Source organism: Copadichromis virginalis, linkage group LG7 (assembly GCF_057382275.1).
Source record: "Copadichromis virginalis isolate Kocher_CV1m ecotype Utaka linkage group LG7, C_Virginalis_male_GT1.1, whole genome shotgun sequence".
Lineage (NCBI taxonomy): Eukaryota > Metazoa > Chordata > Actinopteri > Cichliformes > Cichlidae > Copadichromis > Copadichromis virginalis.
Genome location: NC_140624.1, coordinates 42,456,176 through 42,478,382, shown reverse-complemented (window position 1 = coordinate 42,478,382; position 22,207 = coordinate 42,456,176). Strand labels below are relative to the sequence as shown.

Sequence of the window (22,207 nt, the reverse complement as noted above, 5' to 3'; positions counted from 1 at the left end):
GATCACTCATATCCTTTTAAAAAGAATGATATATAAAAAGTAAACTAGTCCAGGCAGGCGAGACCTAGACATGCTAACTCACCCTCTGCCCTTTAGTGCAGACTGCGTAACCAATGACATTTGCCCCATTGGATGTGCCTGTGGGAGAGATGTTGGGGGGCTTCCAGCAGACCTGCAGGACCCCTGGAGCCTGCCCACAGAGCACCTGAACATCCTGGGGTGGCAGCGGAGGCCCTGGGAGGTAACCAATCCAGTGTGTAAGAAAAATAATCTCTTACGGTTTACTGATTTAGTACATGTAGGATACAAACGAGAGGGGGAATGATGTGAAGCATTCATTAGATGCACAAATACGTACACACACACACACACACACACACACACACACACACACACACACACAGACCACCATGCACAGAAATGCCCAGACACAAAGGAGGAAATGAGGACGTGAGGTTGGGGGGGGGGTTATAATTTGACTTGCATATCTAAATTTATGAAATTACATAACAGCTTATTTGTATTTTGCAGAGATACACAGTTCATGCGGGCTACTTGATAGCATGACATTGCTGGTGGGAAACATTCACAAAACACTTCGTGTTGTGTTTAGACAATGTCATTTAAGTGTATGGTGAGTTGTGTATGGTGAGTTTTTGCACAACACTAATATTTCCTAACCCAAGATGATTGTCAGATAAATCAAAATGAAATTTTTATTTTTATTTTTATATACAGACCTATATTTTTAGGTCTGTATTCCTTATATATGCTATTCTACTATAACCATTCAGTAATCTTTGGAAGAGATGAAAACTTTAAGGGTTGCCCCGAGATATACACTGCTGTCTCCACATGCAGAGAGCCTGATTAGAGCTCAGCATTTCTTTTTTCTGATCTCTTTGAAACATGCACAACTGCATTCGAGCAGAAGCAAATGCACACTGATAGAAAATGGTCATTTCAGTGAGCAGTGGAGGGGCACCGCTTTATATAGAACTGGCTATGTCAGGCTAGGCTATAGGCTGAGGAAATGACTCATCGTAATTATTGATCATATCTCATGCTGCTCTGGTATTCTCTAATTAGTGAAGTGCACTGTGCAGCAAACTTGGGCAAAATTGCATACAAATTTGGTTTCGAACAACAAATTGTGCATTTTCAAAGGACATGTAATGACAGACTTGTTTTTAAAAGGTTTTCAATCTCAGAACCAGAATAAGATGCCATTTTGCCCACATTTCATAATAAACTGCATATGCTGAACAACATGGCACAGTCATCCTCCCTGCAAAATGTGTCAGAGCACTAATGACATCCCTTAGGTTTAGTGCTTGAATATATGGGAAACCAACCCCTCAAGCTTTGTTCTGACCTGTTCTGCAAAATGGTGTTGGACCTAGACAAAATACAATACACAACAACGACATGGTAAAGAAATGTGACGCTATACTATTCTAGAGCAGAGTACAATAACATTAGAATTCATATTACAGTACATGATCTTGCATATGAGAGTTAAACTAAGATTCTTAGAAGCATGTGAAAGTAATCGCCAGCTATTAAGCTGTGCATTATTGATACAGTATCTCTGTGGATAATAATAAACCTTTCTGACCTGCTGCCTGAGTGCAAAACTCCACGCCGGCTTCCTTCCTCTCTCTCTGCTCCAGCGGCAGTTGCCACGGCACCTGGTGGGGCTGCGCCACCACCGTCACTTTGTAAACTGTCAGGGGCTTCAGGTTGTGGAACCGTAGTCTATACCTTCCCGGTTTTACCGCTGCGTGCTCTACCCCGTCTAAGAACACAGTGTGAGCATAGTTGCTGTTGCTAGGCAACCAAGAGAGCTCGGCAGTGTCACGCTGAATGTCATCGACGCGCAGACCGCACGGCGCCACCACCACATTGGCTCCCACTAGCAAGGTGCAGCGCAGCTCATCTGACAAGCCCCGGTCCGTGACACTCTGCACTGACACACGGTGGACGCAGCCGTCCAGGTCCAGCTTCTCCAGCAAACACTTGGTCCGACCACCGTATGGTATATTGGCACGAAGCTCCCCATCTACTAACACATTGTAGCTAGAGATGTTCCCCCAGCCCAAAGGCACTAGTGGAGGCTCCCAGGCCACGATGACACTCCGTGCCAGCTGCTTGATCAAGGTGATCTTTCTGGGGTAAGGCACAACGTCTTCCGCCAGGTCCTCAGGATCCAAGGCCCCACCTGTCCCATTGCTACAGGGAACCAAAGCGTTTGCTGAGCTCAGAAGGCCATCCTGGGAGGCACCTCCATCCACAGCCATCAAGGCTAGGGATGTGTGCTCAAGTGAGCTGAGATCTTCCCCTGCGTCTCCAGCCTGAATGCCTGGTTTTTCCTTGTCCTGGACAAACTCCACAAAGTTGGAAGGAACAAGTCCTCTTTGGCCATCCAGCAGCTCCCCTGTCAAGCATAAACAAGTACAGACACAAAGGTAGAAAATAACAGAAATATGTTATTCATTTTTTAAATTGATATTTCTAGTTAAAAAGAATAAAAGTAGATAACAGAAAATCCTGCTACTATTTAATAAATGTCTCTTTAGGAAAAACTTTCTGTTTTGATGCCACCTGTAAGTGTTAAAATTAGGCTTCTCTCACAACACAAAGACAAAAGCAAAGCAATAACTTAAACACATAAATCGGTGAGAGCTTCTTCTTTTTTTTAACCTGCAAGGTGAGAATGAGTCACTGAGTGAGAGGTGGAAGATATGTAAACATACAGCATGTTCTATTCCCTAAGATGTAAGATTCCCCACGGGTTCTCTGATGCCATCTTTCATACTCCAACACACAACTTAGAAAACACTCCTTTCAACATTTCTAAGGACCTCAGCGTTTGAACATTTCCAGGAGCACCCCAGAGTACGTAGATGCTGCGGTCAATGCAGGAAAAAAAGAAAGAAAAGAAAGTGCTTAGATTTGCAGTGTAGTTTTTCCCCAAGGCAATAAGTTTGTCTTCAACAAAGCTCCCTATCATCTCGTCCTTCAATCCCTTTTTCCACAGAGGCCTGGGGGGCCTTAAGACCATCTTGGTGTGTCTCTACAAGTGTATCTGAGCGAGTGTGTTTGTTGTTTATGTGTGCTGATGATTAAGCTGAGCCCTGCTGGATTAGTCATCAAACTAAGAGACCAAGGTCCCCATCCTGACAACAGCTTGGTATGCAGCCCAAGTCGCCCCTCCTGTGTGGTAAATACAGGGACCGTCTGCAATACCATGCAATCTGACTGCACACAGCTAATGAATCACAGGGCTTTCTATGACGGTCTGTGCTGGCTGCAGGATTGCTAGCAAGGGGGATTAGGATTGCCTCTGATGGAGAAGCCTTCATAATTATAAAGAGATTATACAGAGAGTGAGTCCAGCCACCAGTTATGAAAAAGTGTCGGGAAACTTTTCTTCATGACACCACGCACTGACTAAGTGGAAGTCACGCGATGAAAGTAGCCAACTAGTATGTATGACGGACTTATTCTATATCAGGGTGACAAAGCCTGTCAAGTAGTCCTTGCAGCATGTTTACAAAAATGACTGCATCAGCATTACGTTTAGATTGTGCTGTATCATTACATAACACGACATAATGTAAAGAGACTGCAGGGGCACAAAATGCATCACAGATACAATGTGTCATTCTACACATACAACATTTTTGCATATACCACTTACTGCACAGTGTGCTGTAGGTGCAATGCAGTAGGGCGATCGTGGCTCAAGAGTTGGCAGTTCGTCTTGTAATCGGAAGGTTGCCGGTTCGAGCCCTGGCTCAGACAGTCTTGGTCGTTGTGTCCTTAGGCAAGACACTTCACCTACCACCTACCAGTGATGGCCAGAGGGGCCGATGGCGCGATGGCGCCTCGCCTCTGTCAGTCTGCCCCAGGGCAGCTGTGGCTACAACTGTAGCTTGCCTTCACCAGTGTATGAATGTGAGAATGAATGAATAGTGGTATTGTAAAGCGCTTTGAGGGGTCCCGAAAAGCGCTATATAAATGCAATCCATTATTATTATTATTATTATTACTACATGCTACAGTCAAAAACGCCACAGACATAAATACGATGGTGAAAGACAAAACAACTTCAGTGGAGAATAAATGCCAGCTGACACACACTACTCGGCATTTTTGTGTCTTTTTTGTGTTTTTGAGACAATACATAATGATGCATACACTTGTTTTCACTGTCAGGCAGCATCAGCAGACAAGCACTCAGGCAAAACTGCAGGCCTGAACAGAAGAAAACCTATCCTCCCAAATAGAAAATTTGTTGCAGTATTTTCAGATTTTTGCCAGAATTTGATTTATCGAGCCAGAAGCACATATCGCCTCACAGACCGCTTCAAATGCTCTATGTGTGTTGTGTACGACTCACCTTCATAGAAGCCATCGTCATCCATGTTTCCATACACATACAGATACTTTCCAGCCACAAGGGGGAGTTCTGCTTCAGGATGCTCATTTGGTCCATCGTAAGGGTTATAACTTGAAGGAAAGAAAGGTTTTTCATTCATTTGTGAAGGAAAATTAAAGATAATGCGCGTTAAAACCCAAAATGAAATTATTTCTGTATTTAAACTTGTCTTATGCACCTATAACGGGCAGTGCAAAGGCGGACCTGGCCTGTGTAGCGAGATTTGGACCTGGGTGATGGGCTGGCCTCATCCTCCATCTATAGATAAATGAGAGGAACAAATTAAAGTGTTATTAGCAGGGATAAGCGACTTTCCTACAGCATATTTAAGAATTAGCAGTTTGCAGCAACTCTTGAACCATTCCTTTTCAAGATATGAATATGTAAGTTAATTATTTAAAAACAATTAACATAATAGGTTATGCATGCATTATTCATGGATGTGGCATCACACAGACCCACCTCTGATGAGGGAAACTGTCGGGGGTGGATGGGGTGGTCCGTTGTCACGGTGCTGGATTTGACAGACAGCAGTTCTGGTGGTTCTCCGTCTCCAGTCTGCGGTGAGCAGGGCAAGAACTGGGATATCAGCAGCGGCGTGTCTGCCGCACTCTCATCACCTGGGAGACATTGATTTCCATAGCAAATAAAGAGTAACTGCCTTTTCCTTCCACAACCATTTCGCGCTCTTTGGAGCAAAACCATTGATCTCCTGCGGGTACAGCTAACACCCTTCATTTGGAAGGCTACTCCACCCCTATCAGCCCATCCTATTGGCAAAACAGACTTAAAAAAAATGCAGAAAACACAAAACGGAATTCCCTGAAGAAATTAACGATACGTAAACAACACAGATCAAGTGCATCACTGCGTTCTTGTGGTTTGTATGTAATATTATGCATTAGCACAAAAACATCAGTGAATTCTGCCCGAAGTGAAGAGACAGATAAAACAGGATTTTCAGCACTTCAAAGACCTTTGGTTTGTGCCAGACTGTATAAATCTACATCACTGATACGGCTCTATTTGCTGTATCTGCAGGTTGCACTGTGTTGTTAGAATACTAATGTGTTAAATTACATTCGTGTCGTACATCAGGCTTGTGATCAAGGGCAGATATTGATCATGAATAAGCACCGTCTCCATTAATGGTATCCACCTCTGGTTTGCAGTGAGTGGGTCCAGCTGTAATGTGAGCTGTCTGGGGATTAGATCACTAATTATCATTTTATCTGATCATAACCCTTTTAAGCACTAATAATTTCGCAGATGCTTTTATCTGGAGAGCACATGTGTTTTTAGAATAGTTAGACCCCACTAATATTTAACCCTGCTAGTCTACAGTTTTATATCACCACTTTATATTACACAGTTACATTAATACTCACAGAACCACACTCACACTCAAGTAAACACATAAAACCGCTCAGCTAAAACTGAGGAAAGTAGTAATCAGAGAAAAATAAATAAATAAATAAAAATCAGGGACTGACTTTCTAAGACTTTTGATTTGTTTTGATATGTCCCCGTTCCCCAGCCTCATAATTGCCTTTATGGCTCAATGTGTTTCATACAAAGCTGCCTGTGAGGTGAGACTCACCTGTCTCTGGTTGGGCTTCGAATCTGACCTGCGAGAGTTTCTTCTGTGGTGAGGGCGGGATCTGGGATGCAGAGGTGGTATTACTTTTAGGGATATTCACAGGTTCCGACTGGAGGCGGAAATTCAGCAGCTCTTTGGACAGCTGGTGAAAGTGTTCACTGTGTGACCGGCATTCCTGCTCCAGGTCACGAACCTTGACCTTTGGCAGTTAAGAAAAAAGAGCAGTAAGGATTGTGAAGACTGAAAGGAAAAAAAAAAGAAAAAAAAAAGAATGAGAGGTGAAAGGTGATTATTCTTCTGGGCTTTGGCAGTATATAATTTTGAATGTCTAGCAATCTAATCTAAACACGTGGAAGTGTAGAATCATTTACTGATATGGTTAAATCGTGATAACCAAGCCTGAGCACTCCATGAAGTTATATCATAGACATGCTATCAGAGGAAGGCCTAGAGGGGAAAGCGTGAATATACATATAATCACTTTTGGTGATACAGAATATAATTTTGGTTTCACAGGTTTGCAATTAAAGGAAAATTCGAAGAGGAAAGAAAGGGTGATGTAACTAACTAATCAGGGATGAAAATAAATACCTGAAACATTCTGTCCTTATTGTTCTGTTCAGACAAAATGTGGAAATCAGAAGTAGTAAGTAAAGAAAGGAAAAAAAGGCAAAAAGAACCAATCGTTAATAAAAGCAAACGGAAGGGGAACCAATGAGAACACAAATGTATTTATGAGTCGACAAAAAAATAAGACAAATGTGTTTGTCAAACTGAAATGGACTCCTAAGCACAAAAACACAGAGTGGAAAACATATGGGGATTTCACACCTACAGACAGCACAACTATGCTTTCCCTCCTGTGGCCATATTTGCCCATAACTATAGAGAAACGCGCCTGTGAAAGAGACCAACTGATTCAGGGATTTCTAGGAAGAGATCTCCTTGACAGAGTTTCAATTTCTCTGACCAAACTGTTTTTTCTGAGCCAAACTCAGTCTGCTTGCTCAGTAAAATCGTATTAGAGCGCTCCAGATGGATAATAACGTGACCTCATATGAGCCGCACACAAAGGAGTCTGCGACGTATTCTCGTAGCAAAAGGATTTAAAGTAAGACGAGAAAATAATTTTGAGTAGAGGTCTGTGATGAAACAGCGGGTCAACGATTACCATCCGGGGGGGGGGGGGGGCGACGTGAAGCGTCAATGCAACGCGTGACAACGCAACTACTAAACAGAAGCGTTTGGAGCGCTATAACAAAAGCAGCCTGAATAAGAAGATAGAAATGTGACCGCAAGCACAAAGGATACGCTATTGTCTGACTAGTCTGATGTATGAGTCACAATCTGGTGTGGAGTACTGGAAAAAACTACACAATAGTGTAGCCAAGCAGATAAGTGTTTTGCTGGAAGAGAGACGGGGGGGAACTTACTTATGGGACTTCATTAGAAGAGAGTCCAGAACCCCAACGGTACCCATGTGTCATAAGTTCAAGTTTAGAATAAACTTGCATCGTATGGCTCCACATTAAAACTCTGCTTGTCCACCCACGCAGCTGTTTTCAATTAGCCTGATTAGACGTCGTTGAAGGCCTACGTAGGCGTGTGCAGACGGTGCCTTTTTTTAACATCTCTCTTAATGTGTTGCCAGTTTAAATGCACTAGTTAGTCCAAGAAACGTCACTTTTCAATTTACTTAATTTAAATAATTTCCTGCGTCTCTGCGTTCGATTTCAGGCTCAGCAGAGGTGATTACTGAAGATGGTGTGGGTGTGAGTCACGCAGTTAAACTAATACATTCGTTTGACAAATATACCTCGCTTATTTTATTTTAGCCCCAAATGTAGAATGGCTCTGAGGATGGCAGTGTTGGTTGATGTTAGCCCAGGATAAAATATCTAAAGAACTGCACTGGAAACAGACATTTAAAAAAAAAAAAAAAAAAACTGCTGGGGTGAAGATTTAAAAAAAAAAAACAACCTTCAAGTTTCTGCATTTACACAATTGAATGTTGGAAAGAAAAACTCTATATTGTGTCTTGCAACATCAAAGGTGTGCGCTTTCATCTCCTTTTTGATGTCAGATTGTGAGCTTTTGATTAGCTAACATTTCCTCCAAGTTACGTTTATATCGCAGCTTGTTGCTTTGGCATGTTCTTGACAGACAGTAGATCGCTCTTTGCATTTACATTTGGACTGAGATGTTTTTCAAAATGACCTCAGAAAAATCTCAGTTTTAGCAAACACCCTACGTGTGGACATAGCCTAAAATTCTCACTTTTAGAGCCCAGCGTTGGACATTTTGACATACAGTACTTTTAATATATCAGACAATTAATATAGCTTGCTGTGCAGTTGTTATACTATAAAACAATCGAAGAAGTCTCCACACTGCACCCATAGATATGATATGTACAATCAAGATTACTGGCCTTAGTTTATAATTTAACACTCCACTATCTCATTTAAATATGGCCACTTCCTGCTCCAGAAAAGAAGATGGAAATAACCATAAAGCTAAAACTGAAGCTAAAAGTTCAAGGCTAGTTCAAAGCACTGGGTGCTGTAGTAGAGCCAGACAGGATGTTTTACAGCAGCTAACTTGATACATAGACAAGCTTCGAGTCTTTTCCATATGTTCCAAAAAGGAGAGCTTCATCACCAACTTATCCATGTTTCCCCTTATTTCATCTGGAAAACTGACCCAATACTACATGAACCATCTTAAGGATGTTTTGATTCGCCTGGTTAAAACAGAAAGCTCCACTATGTTTAAGAAACACAGCAATCCAGGAAACATAAGGGTTTGTTCAGCTTACTGTACCTCTAACAGGTGTACTGCTTCCTCATGCTCTTGGTCAGTTTGAACCCAAGCCTGCAGAGAACACACAGAAACACACAATGACAGCTGACACTGTGATCACGGTCCATGAGGTAGAATAGACAGTACACAGCTGACATACTGTCAACGCAATACCCTGGCGGATGCTCACTGGTTCATCAAACAGAGCTGGTACTTGAAGAGATGCCTACTTCTGATGGTACAGCTCCAATAAAAAGCAACTGGCTTATTTTAGGACATGTTAGTGTCCAAGTACTGGCTGTTAAAAGGCAGTGAAATTAAACCCACTCTTGAGCGACTGTGCAAATCAATTTGTCTCAGTTTGAATGATCTGCATCTTTGAACATTAATGATTCTCTTTTGAACAAACATCAATGCAAAAATGGGACCAAAATGAGACGAACAAACCTCACAGACATCCGAGAAAGAGACACTTTTCATCATGTTAAACTTGTGGTCTAATCCAGAAGGTATTTGATATTATTTCAGTCATCATCATAGGAAGGAAACAGTAAGCAGGAACACATGCGCACATGTATATCCTTTTTTTTACGAAATATCAAAAAAGAATAAAACAACCACAACAGGTCAGATCTTCATGCTGCAAGATATTTGTAATGTGTACAAATATATCAGCAACTACAAACGCAGCATTTTTAGCCGTGTTCTTCATCACACGATCAAAGGGACCATGGCTGCATTTGTAATCACATCTGCTGATTTTGGGGCGGGCTATATGAGGTATCTGTATTTTCTGATACAGTAGCAGTGATTCAGCATAAAGTGGCTCAAGACACATCATTATCCAAACAAAGACCTTTGGCATAAATTCACTACACAAAAGTTGATAACCAAGGAGGGATTCTGCCAAAAGTATTAAAAGAATAGACTTAAAGCGGTTTTTAAACATACCTTTTGCAATTGATTGATCTCCTTCTGCTTGGTGTGAAGGGCCACCAAGGCTTGCTCATGCTCTGTCTGCAACTGTTGCTTTAGCTCTACAGTCTCATGCATATGCTAGGAAGAAACAGAGGAAGCAGAAGGAGGAGAGATTATTTCCAACACTACTGCAAAAATAATAAATTACCCAGCTGCAATCTTTTGTTGAAAACAGTATTCTCACGTTTCAATGTCATCGAGTAAATCTATTCTCTCTACCATTCTGGCAAGAGCTTTTGAGGAATCTGAGCCCTGTCCACCTGATTTAGCGACATTGCATCCATTTCTGAGGAAAAATGAGGACTGCTTGGAAAAATAGGAATAGCCACAGTGTTGTTGCATCAGCTTCAGTGTAATAAATCCCACAAATTGAAGTGAAGCATTGCCTAATCCTCAAAGATTAAACCAAGCAATTCATTTGAAAGGTTGCCAAGAGTTGGATAAAAATATTAATACCAATTACCACCTAGTTTATCTAAGGCTGAAGTGGAAGAAAACAGCTTGCTTCTATATGACAGTTTAGAGATCTGCCAACTAGCAGCCCGTTAAGCTTAGTAATTAGCACATTATATGTTGGTTGTTTAAAGTTGAAAGATTTAGCACCCTCACATACGATGTCACTTAAGAGGCAAGGTACATGAAGAGAAGAGCATTAAGTAACACTGGCTTCTGTAACATATATATCTCTGGCACCAAACATACTCTATAGTCTGCACTGACTTACACAAAGCTGTCACGCATAGTCGCTCCTGATCCAAATCTACCCTTTGCCAAATTAGCCAAGTCATGACTGTACAGTATCTATGCATGAAGTCACAACCAGCTGCCACATCTTGCAGAAACAGAATTAAGGCCATAGGATGTCTCTGTGAGCTTAAGAAGAAAAGACAGCTTAGAAAGCTCTGACATTCATATTTTTTTCCCTGTTCTTTCTCCCTTGAAAAAAGAAAATCTTCTTTACCTCCGGGAGTGGCTTCGAGGTGTCCTGAGCAGCCAGTCGCTGCTTTGCATAATCATGGAGAAGCTCTAAGCTGCAGAGGACCGGGGTAGCTGAGAGGCTGTCACTGGAGCCTTAGTGAAACTGCTTTTTTAACCCTTGCTTTTTCACACGGGAACCAATGGTCACGCCTGCATTTAAACACCTCGTTTTGTCATTTTAAAAAGATCTGCGATCTTTCACTTTATCTGCTTTGGTTAACTTATTACAATTTCAAACAGCTCCAACCCTTGGACTACTGCAGAGTTATCCAAGGTCTACACTGCTTGATGTGGACTCGAGGCCTTGAAAAGTTGACTAAGACTGGATTGAAACAGCAAAAGAAAGATGCTGACTTATTAGAGACAGGAATCAAAACAGACTCTATTTAACTGGGCATTAAAAGCACGTGACATCAGGCACCTGGAAAAAAAAATGCAACTGACTGCCTATAAAACTCATGACGTCTTATGAACTGACTTAAAATTATTGTCAAAAACTTCAGGCTTGACCTGATATTTGCTGTTGAGAAGTTTCAGACTTTATTTGGAGCTAATGCTTTGGCTGTTCCTCAGGACAGTCTCACTTGTCAACATCCATAAACTGGTTGTGTCTCTACTGAATGAGGAGGAAGACACTGGCAAATTAAAAACATCTGTCAACAGTATACCAAAACAAAAGCCAGGAGGTCCCCAAAATCCAACTGGAAGATAAATCACGGCCTGATAATGGTCAGCTCTCCATCACATTACTATAGTCACGCTATAATTCTATACTATATACTATACTATAATACTATAATTCACAATTTTTAAGACTACACTCTGGATTTACCTCTGTTGACACACATACATGTCTAACAAAGGTCTGATGTCACTGCAGATTATTAGTTTATATGTTTGTTCTCATTTCTAATCCTGTCCCTTCTGATCACTGCCAATGAAAATCTTACCATCTTAAACTCTGTTTTGTAAGTGTAACATGAGCCATGGCCACAGATAAGAAAAAAAACTACTAAATACAATATAGTGGGGTTTTTTCTTTTTAAAAAAAATCTGTTTCCTAGTTAAATTGGTTGCTCGCTTTAACCTCTTAGGACCTGACGTCCACATATGTGGACATCACATTTTGGGTTATTTAGACCAAAATACTCAATTTTGCTCTGCAAGGGCCTGAGATCCACTTACGGGGACATTATACTGCTACTGTTCTATCGCAGTTTTAAACGAATATCCTCATATGTGGCTCTTATTTTTCTTAAAAACAAAAATAAGGTAAAAAAAAAAAATCTGGTAATTCTTTGTTTTTACATTCATTGGGTCCCAATATGCCCAAATATCAAAGAGAAATTAAAAATGCATGTCGTGGAAGAGTTCGGGTCTTAGGAGGTTAAAGACGGCAGTGTTTGATCCTCTGTATGTTTGCTCACAGAGAAATTAACAGTCTCTCATTTTTATAGTAGTTCCATTGTAATGGATACACAGAATAGTAACCAAAGATCCTGAAAAAACAAATTATGTGAAAATTATAAATTGATTTGCACGACATTGAATGAAATGAGGAAAACATGACTTAGTACTCTGTGGAGAAACCCTTGTTGGCAAGCACAGCAGCATTTCTTGTAGTTGGTTACCAGGTTTCCAAACATCGCAGGGCTAAGAGATCATGACCTTGAAGTTTTCCTTCTTTACCCACTCCTATGGTACCTTGGTGGTATGGTTTGGGTCACTACCATGCTGAAAGATCCATCCACAACCCATCTTTAGTGTTCTTGCTGTCTAAGTTCTCATCCAAGATTTCGTGGTACGAGGCCCAAACCACTGGCCCCTAAATGTGGTAAAGTTGTCTTGCACCCTCTGGAGAAAAACGTCCCAAAAGAATATGTTTCCACCTCCGTGTATGGCAAACAAGTTGATGCCAAAGAGCTTGATTTTGGGTTCATCTCTCCACAGCACTGCCTCCCAAGCCTTCTCTGGATCATTTAGATGTTCACTGGCAAACTTAAGTCGGGCCTGTACATGTGGCCTTGAGCAGGGGGACCTTACAGTTGCTTCAAGACTTTAATCCATTATGCCAAAGTGTGTTACCATTGGTGTCCTCGGTGACTGTGGTCTCAACTGCCTTTAGAATATTAACAAACACCTCCGATGTAGTTTTGGTCTGATCCACCACCTTTCTCACGATCATTCTCATCAGGATCTTGCATGGAGCTCCAGACCCAAACACAGCCAATCGGTGAGAGCCAGAATTCAGGCTGGGTTGAAGAGGATCAAATGTCTATTCTTTTCTGGATAATTGGTTGATATTCTGTCTGCCTGCATTAACACTGAACTACCATAAAAATTGGAGACTTTTCATTTCTTTGTAAGTGAGCAAACTCACAAATTCAGCAGGGGATCAAATAATTATTTCCTCCCACCTTGTGTTCTAACTTGTATACCAGACTTTGACCAAAACAAACAACAAAAAGAAAACTTTTGTTATCAGATTATATGATTAAAAATAACACAGACAGTGCTGCATCTCATTAGTTTTGAACCAGGTCTTTTTCTGTTCTTTCACACTGTGTTTCTACCATCTCTGCTTTCTCCACCCACATTATCCTGTGTAATTTTCTCTAAATTATTTCTTTGTCTCCATAATCAATGCACAATGAGAAAGTGACAAAGCTTTCTCTGCTGTATCGGGGAGCTGGTCAGTTTTTCTCATGCGGGTACATTTCGCTCTCAAATATCCTGACAGACACACAATCGATAGGAGATGCAGGGAGGCGAGGATTTGTAATGAGAGTCCCTCTCGCAGTGCAGCGAGACTGTGTCTGATTACTATTGGCAGACCAGAACACAATAAAGAAAACAGCCTTTCCATGAAGCCGGTGACACTACACCTCATGTATTGCCTCAGTTTCCTTCTCAGGTTTTCTGAGGACACAAATGCATGGGAAATGGGAATATTTCCGAAAGAGTGACAGTAAAACTGGGCCTGAAAAATCAGTTATCGTGACTGGTGTGAGGACTACTGAAGTGAACACATGTTGGACTATGAAGAAGATGGGAATGCTGGAGAAATGGAGTGAGATGGATTGATGTAATGGAGAAAAAGAAGCAAGAAAAGGTGGTTTAGGCTTGGGTCATCACATCTTCTACTCATAGGTACAACAGGTGTGTGGTTGACTTTACAGATTGTTTAGTGGTCTGTTGAACTAAATTTAGACTCAAATAAATGCACAGAAACTGAATAATAATTACAGGTAATTACATCTGAAATCTGTGCGAAAAGTAGGTAAGACAATAAAATTTATACAAGAAATGAGTGAAATCTTTAGTCCAGGGGTTTATGTGTGGTCAAATAGCACAGAGGAACTCAAATCTGATATTATTAAGGCAAAAAAATTTGTCCCACCTTTAAAACGTGTTCCAGGTTATCCACTTTTTCCTGGAGTTGGCTCCTCTGCTCCTGGGCCACGTCTCTCTCCTGACTCACTACAGCAAAAGTCTGTCTCAGCCGATCATAGTCGGATTGCACCTGCAAGAATTCGAATCATGAATTGAGCACAGACACAACGAAGGGATAGATGAGAAACAAGCGAAGGTTAAGTGGATTGTTAAAACATGAATTTGAATAACTGTGGGTGGAAAAGAAAAAAAGGTCAGCAGCAAAAGAGGCAAAGAGAAAACCACAACAAAGCGAAGAAAGAAAACACTTTAATTGCGTCGTCGTTGTTTTACTCGAAGAGTCTCAAAATGCAGTCTGTTTTATAAAGAGCAAAACAAGCATGCAATTTTTATGAGGTTTGTTCTTGCAGCAGACCTACTTTTCACATTTATGAATAGAGGCTGCATTTTTGTGGCTCGAGGGTTGATTGAGAGTTCACAGTTTGAAGAGAAATTAATCAGCACATTTTCATTTAGCGTTGATGAGACAGCGTTGCTGACTTGAGCATTTCTGCCGCTCGTCTCTTCATCGGTCAGAGGCCTTGAGCTAAGCCGGTTCCTCAAAGGACTGAGCTGAACCACACCTATCATCTCGTTAATTAGCATGAGATGAGAGACACAATAGATAAGCTTACTCACAAAAATAACATTTAGAAGTACATCAAAGATACATGCGGCTTAACACGGATGAATATTTCTATTTTATCTAATCATTTTATTTAGAGATCAATTGTGTCACTGCTGATGTTACTAATTAAACCAGACAAGCAAAGGAGTTGTTTTTTATTCAACATTCTTTGCTTAACATTTCGATTTAATGAGTTATATGTCTGATATTTCTTAAAAACTCAGTCGCTAAAAGAAAAGTTACCACTAACGACTCTGAGCAATCAAAATAACACTGCTTCTGTGATAAACATAAAATAGTTAAGTTGATCAGTTCTCTCTAATCTATCAAAGATCCTACGAAGCAAATGCAATTTATGTACTCTGATTCTCTAATCACATCCCCCGTCTTGTTTCCCGTCTCTTCATTTCTTACTCTCAGCTTCTGTCGTTCTCTTCTCCCCTTGTCATTAATTCACTATCTATTTATGCACACGTAAATACATTTTCACTGTGCCTTTGTCTTAATTGCCCTTACAAGCCAGTCACACTCAGTTATACAGTATATGTGGCAGGACTGCACACACATTTGCCCCACTTTCTTTTCATCTCCGTGGCCACCTTGTCGGTGAACAGATGGCATCGTTTTCTGTGACACTTTGGAGCAAAAGCTCTGAGCTGAGTCCCTGGACACATGTCAGATCTGTCCCCTCTGTGAAAGTCACAATTAGCGCCAGAGCAGCTAATCGCCTACCATCACAAACGGTCACTGTCTCTCTTTATGGGTCTGTGTGCATGCGTATGTATCAGTATGTGAAGTCAGGAAACCAGGGAGCCAGCATTAGTAAAAGCACAATATTAGGAAAGGGAAAGTAGCAGTAGTGTGTGTGTGTGTGTGTGTGTGTGTGTGTGTGTGTGTGTGTGTGTGTGTGTGTGTGTGTGTGTGTGTGTGCGTGTGTGTGTGTGTGTGTGTGTGTGTATACAACACGTCACAAGTTTTGAGCAAACCCTTTTTTCTGTTTATTTTGCTAGAAAAATCGGAGATAGGTGCAGCAATTAATTGAAACACGTCCAAACATACGTGGAAATACAGTAGATAAGAGTTTGCACAATCCTAATGAGGTTAAAGTCAATAGTTGGTATGACTGTGTTTATTCTTTAGCACAGCTTAAACTGTCTTAGGTGAGCTTTCTAGTGATTTCTTCAAGCAGTCTTCAGGAATAGTTCTCCAGGCTTCTTCTTCAAGCTATTCTTTGAATGTTGGCGTCTGGTTCTGTTCTTTGTCAAGATGATCCCACAATGCTTCAATAACAGCTCCAAGGAGGTCAATCCATGACTGATAATATTCATTTGTGTGTTTTTCTATTCAGGTGTTTTACTTTTTTCCTTTTAATGCATTGACACTGTGTTCAGGATCATTGTCATGCTGAAAAATTAAGCTGTAGCTAATTAAATGCTTTCGAAGGTGGACCAAAATCTGACACATTTTGAATTGTAGGCCCAAACCATGAGAGAGCTTCCATTGTGTTTTCCTTGCTTAAGAATGGTGTCTTAATAGCCATTCTTCCACTGAGACCATTTCTGTCTGGTATATGTGTTATTTTCTTTTGTAGATTGACCTAAAGAAATTAGTGAATGAAACCAGCCAGGAACGAGGACAGGACTGAAAGTGAGTGAAAAAGAAGCCAATGTCCAATGAAAAACAGACCTTCAGAAACCCTGAAGAACTATTGCTCAAGAACAATTATATAATTGAAAGCAAAACATAAAAAAAAAAAACAATTGTGGCTCAACACTGTTAATATTTGGAAATCAATCTGATATATTGATCTGACAAGATGGACAAGTTCCGTCGTTTGACTGCTCCTTTTTCTCAAAGCCACTGTGTGTGCGTTTCTTTTCCTGCATCGTTGATACAGAAAAAACAGATCATACCAAGCTCATTCACTGATTTCTTTCATTTTCCTGTGTGTGTACTTCCAATGCATACTTGCACAGTACATGTGTGAATTTCTCACCTGGTCATACTTGGATGCCTTCAGATGGTGGTTGATCAACTCAAGGTTCAAACGATTTTTCTCCTGCAAGGCAGCATGGAGCTTTGCTTTCTGAGAAGGAAGAGAAAGCAACAAAGAAAGAGTTGGTTGTCTTGTTCCATTATCCTCCTGCTTACAAGGAAATTTACATCTGAGTGCAAGCCACACAGCAAAACTACACCTCAAAATTATTATATAAGCGAAAGAAGCGACCTAAGCAACTTAGGTTAGCGTCGATCGCTCCCTCCATATGTATGCATCTGCGAGTGTGTGTGTGTTTGTGTGGATAATCTTTTTCTAAGATGCCGTCTGGAGGACAAAACCCACAGCTGCATACTGTCACCCTCCATTTGGTATGTGGCTTTAGGAATGGAGGGTGAAAGCTGAAAAAGATGAGGGAATGGGAAGAAAGAAAGAGAGGAAAATGGGGTGTGGGTGGGGGGTAAATGAAGAAAATTGGAATTGTGAGAAAGAGCAACAGGAAGCAAGAAAATATCTGAGGGAGAGATAGGGGGAAAAAACTAAAGTGAGGAGAAAAAGATGTAACAAGGGAGTCCCAGAATGTTAGTCGAGTACTAAATAAGCAATCGTGCGCACACTGTCAGTAAAACCCTCCTAGCTAAAGACGAGATTAACTTGCAAACCACGTAAAAGGATTGAAAAGTGATGTGCAGTTCCTGTCTGCTCCCTCTACATTCAGAAGTTGTCATGCCGCTGGTGCTGCAGGTACTCAAGCATTACATAATTACGCCAGACTCAAACTAGGCCAATGCTCTCCTCCTATCACGCCGCAGCGCACTCAAGAGTGATTTTTACTGCGACTGTTCATATCCTGGCACGTAATACCACTTCACTGATACTGCTCATTGCCATTCTCAACACTACGGCATTAAAATGTGGGTAAGTATTTTATAATAGCAGCAAGGCCTTTCCTCTTTGTCTTCAAACAAAAAGCAACAGGAGTTAATGACAGGTTTTATTTTCTTGTTATGTCTAGTCAGGAAAAAGAGCAGGGCTTGTTTTTAAAAATACTGTTTCCAAATGCAACAGTTACTGTCCAGGGGAGGTTTGAAAGTAAACTTGGATTTCAGATACACTGAAACACAACCTCTATACATTTATATTCAAAACGGCAGAGCCACACTTGTAATGGTTTATGTTATGTTTACTGATATTGGGTTATTCTTTGTTTCTCCTGCATTGAAAGTACTATATTACTACTTACTACTATTATTGTGTCATTCCTCATTAGTTTCAGTTGTTCCTGTTTAACCTGGCCTCCTTGTACAGAAGTCTTGAGCTACACTTCACAACATAATTTCTTTATATGTTGCTTCCAAAGAGCCATAACTTCTTGTCATTTTTAAAGACGTCTTGAGTATCAGTTCTCCTTTTGGTATTGGCTGTGTTTTCTTTTTTGTTTGTTTATCCACTTTGAAGTTCGGTTGAATGACCTTTGAACCAATCAACCTAACTGAATAAGTCCCTCTTAGCAAGATACCAATTATTAGTAGACTGTCAAAAACGTACATGATTTGTTCGCATGTCTTTAGCTGAATCTATAAAAAAAAAAATAACACAGTTTGATAGGCATAAAATAGAATTTTTGCACTAAAACTAGCTGTAAGAAAGCGTGCTGTGGAGTGTGTTCTTAGAAAAATTGCAGATCAGACATGGATTGGCCTCCCCAGATCCCAGACCTCAACTTTACTGAAGCAGTGTGGGATCATTTTGACAGAAAATGAATCCAACATCCAAAAAGGAGCTCTGGATGTCCTCTAAGAAGCCTGGAGAACTGTTCCTGAAGACTGAAGAAGAAATGACAAGAAAGTTTGCCTAAGAGAGTTTAGGCTGTGTTGACGAATAAAGGTGTTCATACCAAATATTGACTTTCCACCTTGTTAGAATTGTACAAACTGCACATGTTTGTACATTTTTCAGTGAATTACTGCCCTTATTCTCCATTTTCCTAGCAAAATATAAAGGAAACCTTTGCACAGTATTCTATTTAGTTTGAGTCAGCCTTTGTCAGATTGTGTGTGTCTACCATTTTTTGTGCTATTGTATGTTTCACTGACTTGTTCTCCATCTCATTTTTTTTGTCTTTGTTGTGCTTCTCATTTGGATTGTTTGTTACCCTTCAACAGCTTAGTATAACAACCCTCAGTCTATCTACATTCTCTTTTGTATTATGCTTAACAGCGCTAATCGCATATTGACACACCATACATCAGCGCAATATGCTCTTGTGAACCTGACTGTCACGAGTTAAAAAATGGCCAAAGCTTTGTATCACCTTCTGCAAGAGAAAAGACTGTGGAGCTCAGAGGTTTATGATCAAATTTATCAGTACAATAAATCGAGGAACTCAATAAACTCTGGACAAGAGGAGGAGAGAGAAAAACAGACAAAGTGAGGGGCCAGCCAGATTCATTCATCTCTTTGTGTGCAGGCAGAGTGACAGCCAGGGATGTCAGAGAGACACAATCAAACCAAGACCGAGATAGAGAACAGACAAGGACAGGAAGACACAGAGACTGGTGAGTGAGTTCACTTGCTGCTGTTATTGTGTAACTCATGTCGCCACATCACAGCCCTGCAGACTACAGCGTTTTTCAATGTACAGAGCCACACCTGCAGCAGCAGTTACAAATCCTCCTGCTATGCTGCTGTTAATTAAGCAGAAATGAAAAACAGGGAGATGTCAGTCTCAGTCACGCACTTCACTAAATCTCCAGGACATGGTCTTGTAGCAGACACCATAAGACAGGCGGGGAGGAGATGGACTGAATGTACAGATAACTGGAAAGAAGACAGCAATAGAAACCCTAAACTTTCTTTTGCTCAACCTTCTTTCCCATCAAGGAAAAGAAAGTTTGAAAGAAAAGACAGAGAGTAATAAAGAACCACAGAAAGAAAGAGAATGACCTTTTAAAGCCTTCTTTTTATGGGCCTCAGGAATGATGTCTGCTTCTCCACTTCCTCCCACTTACAGTGAATCACACATTCACAGCTCAGCTTAACACTCCCTAACATCTTGTATACACACAGCTAAACTGCGAAGCCAAAGGACACACACATTTTCGTGCCAATTTAAACCTCCAATATCCACAAATAAACAAAGAAATCTGGTTTGACGATATGAAGGATATGGAAATGTGGTGTACTCTTAAGAAAAAACGCAATTTAACACCACTGACATCTGTGCAGAGCAAGTGAAAGAGTAGCAGGCATGTGTGAATCTTGAAATCTGTGTTCCATATGTGCATGCAGAGAGGCTGGATTGGCTTAAGGGAGAGGCATCAATACAGCTAATGTCTAATTCACTCTGATAACTTTCTTTCTTCCTTTCCATACTGTCATTTCTCATTGCCTACCACACAACACCCACACACACTCATACAGACTCTCCCTTCCATCACCATAATTATCATTCTGTCCATAAAACCACAAATTTAGCTACTGAACCCACCTTAGCTCACGGCTGCCAGGCACCAAGGTCCTAAACTCTCAAAATGTTCTGTGCATCTATATTACTGGCTCATATCTTACTTTCTTGTTGACACTTTCTTTAGGAGCTTCATAATAGTAGAATTTCCAAAAAAATGAACTGGCACCTGCCACAAATAAGACAAATACAGTGTATTTAAGCAATGATTCATCAAGTCACGAAAAAACAAGCTGCAGCTACATTATTTTGTTATATGGATTGCACTATTGTGTGAGTTAGACTATAAATATATCTTTACCCAGGCCCGAAGATGCCCTTTTAAGAAAATATTTATTTTCTTATTCTTTTGTTCTGCCACATTTTACTGACACAATAATGTAGGATACAGCAGAGTGGCTTAGAAGTAATCAAACTCACAGGATAATATATTAGCTATACCAGTGTAACTGCTTGTTAACAGAAATATTTAATGGCAGCGACTCATTTAGACATGTAAACATCGAGTATCAGAATGGGGAAGAAAGATGGAAGAAGTGACCATGACTGTGGCACGGTTGTTGGTGATGAGACGATATGCATATATGATAAGCATTTTAGAATTAGCAGAGTTACTGGTAACCCTCTCTGGGTTTATAGAGAATGGTCCGAAAATGAGAAAACATCCAGTGAAAATACCTTGTCGATCTGAGATTTGCCAGAATGCTTTGAGCTGAATGGAAGGCAACAGTAACCCAAATAACCACTTGTTACAACACAAAAGGCACAGGCTCACCAAAATTGGACAAAAGAATATTGGAAAAACCTTCCCTGGTCAGTTATGTCTCGATTCTTGCTCCAGCAGTTCAAGGGTCAGATTAGGTATACTGTAAACAAGATGAAAGCATGGATCCATCCAACTTTGTATTAAAAGTTCAGTTGTTGGTGGCATTATGGTGTGAAGGATAGTTTCTTGGCACACTCTGGCCCCCTTAGTACCAATTGACCATTGTTTAAAGTTCACAGCTCTCCAGAGTATTGTTGCACGTCCATCTCTTTGACCAGTGTATACCATAACCAGCAAGGTCCAGCTAATAAAATAGTCAGTGACTGTATAATTATATTTGATCTACTCAGATTCATACACACTTGAATCTAAACTGGGCTACATAGGAAAAAGAAAAATGGCAAATAAGTCCTTATGTCAGTCACAGAGGACACTCAGCTGTGTTTGATGAAATAACAAATAATTTAAAAAATATTTAAGAAATTAAATTCTTCTGTTTTTTAATTAAAAAGCCAATTAAGTGACATTAAATGCAGCATTCAAATATCCTTTGCAAGCTAATATAGGATTTTATGGATGTGATCTTGGATTTGCTGAATTTAGAAAAACACATTTTGGATCCTAATAGCAACATTAAATGTTGCAAAATAATACTTGAGAAAATAAGCCAGGAGATGATGCATTTCTAATGGAGAATTGATGGGGGATGAAATCATGATTGCAGAGATTTGTGGGATGGCTACTCCTGACTCTAAATAGGATTCTTGTGGGGAGAGGATTGGTGCTGTTTTCCGCAGGAGGATTGTCATTAATTAGATGTCATGGCGGAAACACTTTGTTCCACTTAACTGTGGGCGGAAAGACACACTGACAACATCTGCCGTCGTCACTGTGAGCAGCAAGTCACAAACAGAGATGTGCCCATAATAGGTAATTACTACAGACATGACCTTTTTATACAAGTAAAATGCAAAAAGAAGTTCATGGCTTAAGTTTCTGAAACTATATTCTCCTCACTGTTGACAAACATTCGTATTTGAATGTAAATTTTATACCATTTTCCCGTCCAAAAGGCATATTCTCCTCTGTGTTTAAGATATATAACATTCATATCTTG

General features: G+C 40.5%; 1 protein-coding gene across 4 annotated transcripts in view; it reads right to left on the bottom strand.

Annotated features, from left to right (window-relative positions):
• rimbp2a (RIMS binding protein 2a) overlaps positions 1 to 22,207 on the bottom strand; it is a 72,074-nt gene that overhangs the window by 13,342 nt on the left and 36,525 nt on the right. For 3 of the 4 annotated variants that reach the window (XM_085463474.1, XM_085463477.1, XM_085463476.1), the window contains exons 4-14: positions 16,859 to 16,948; positions 14,203 to 14,325; positions 9,798 to 9,902; positions 8,868 to 8,918; positions 6,045 to 6,243; positions 4,907 to 5,064; positions 4,623 to 4,702; positions 4,406 to 4,515; positions 1,619 to 2,437; positions 1,376 to 1,399; positions 83 to 234 (exon numbers count right to left, since the gene is read on the bottom strand). In XM_085463474.1, coding sequence (XP_085319600.1) covers positions 83 to 234; positions 1,376 to 1,399; positions 1,619 to 2,437; positions 4,406 to 4,515; positions 4,623 to 4,702; positions 4,907 to 5,064; positions 6,045 to 6,243; positions 8,868 to 8,918; positions 9,798 to 9,902; positions 14,203 to 14,325; positions 16,859 to 16,948 — 1,911 coding nt within the window. The remainder of the gene's footprint in view (positions 1 to 82; positions 235 to 1,375; positions 1,400 to 1,618; positions 2,438 to 4,405; positions 4,516 to 4,622; positions 4,703 to 4,906; positions 5,065 to 6,044; positions 6,244 to 8,867; positions 8,919 to 9,797; positions 9,903 to 14,202; positions 14,326 to 16,858; positions 16,949 to 22,207) is intronic. The other variant, XM_085463475.1, reaches the window with a different exon arrangement.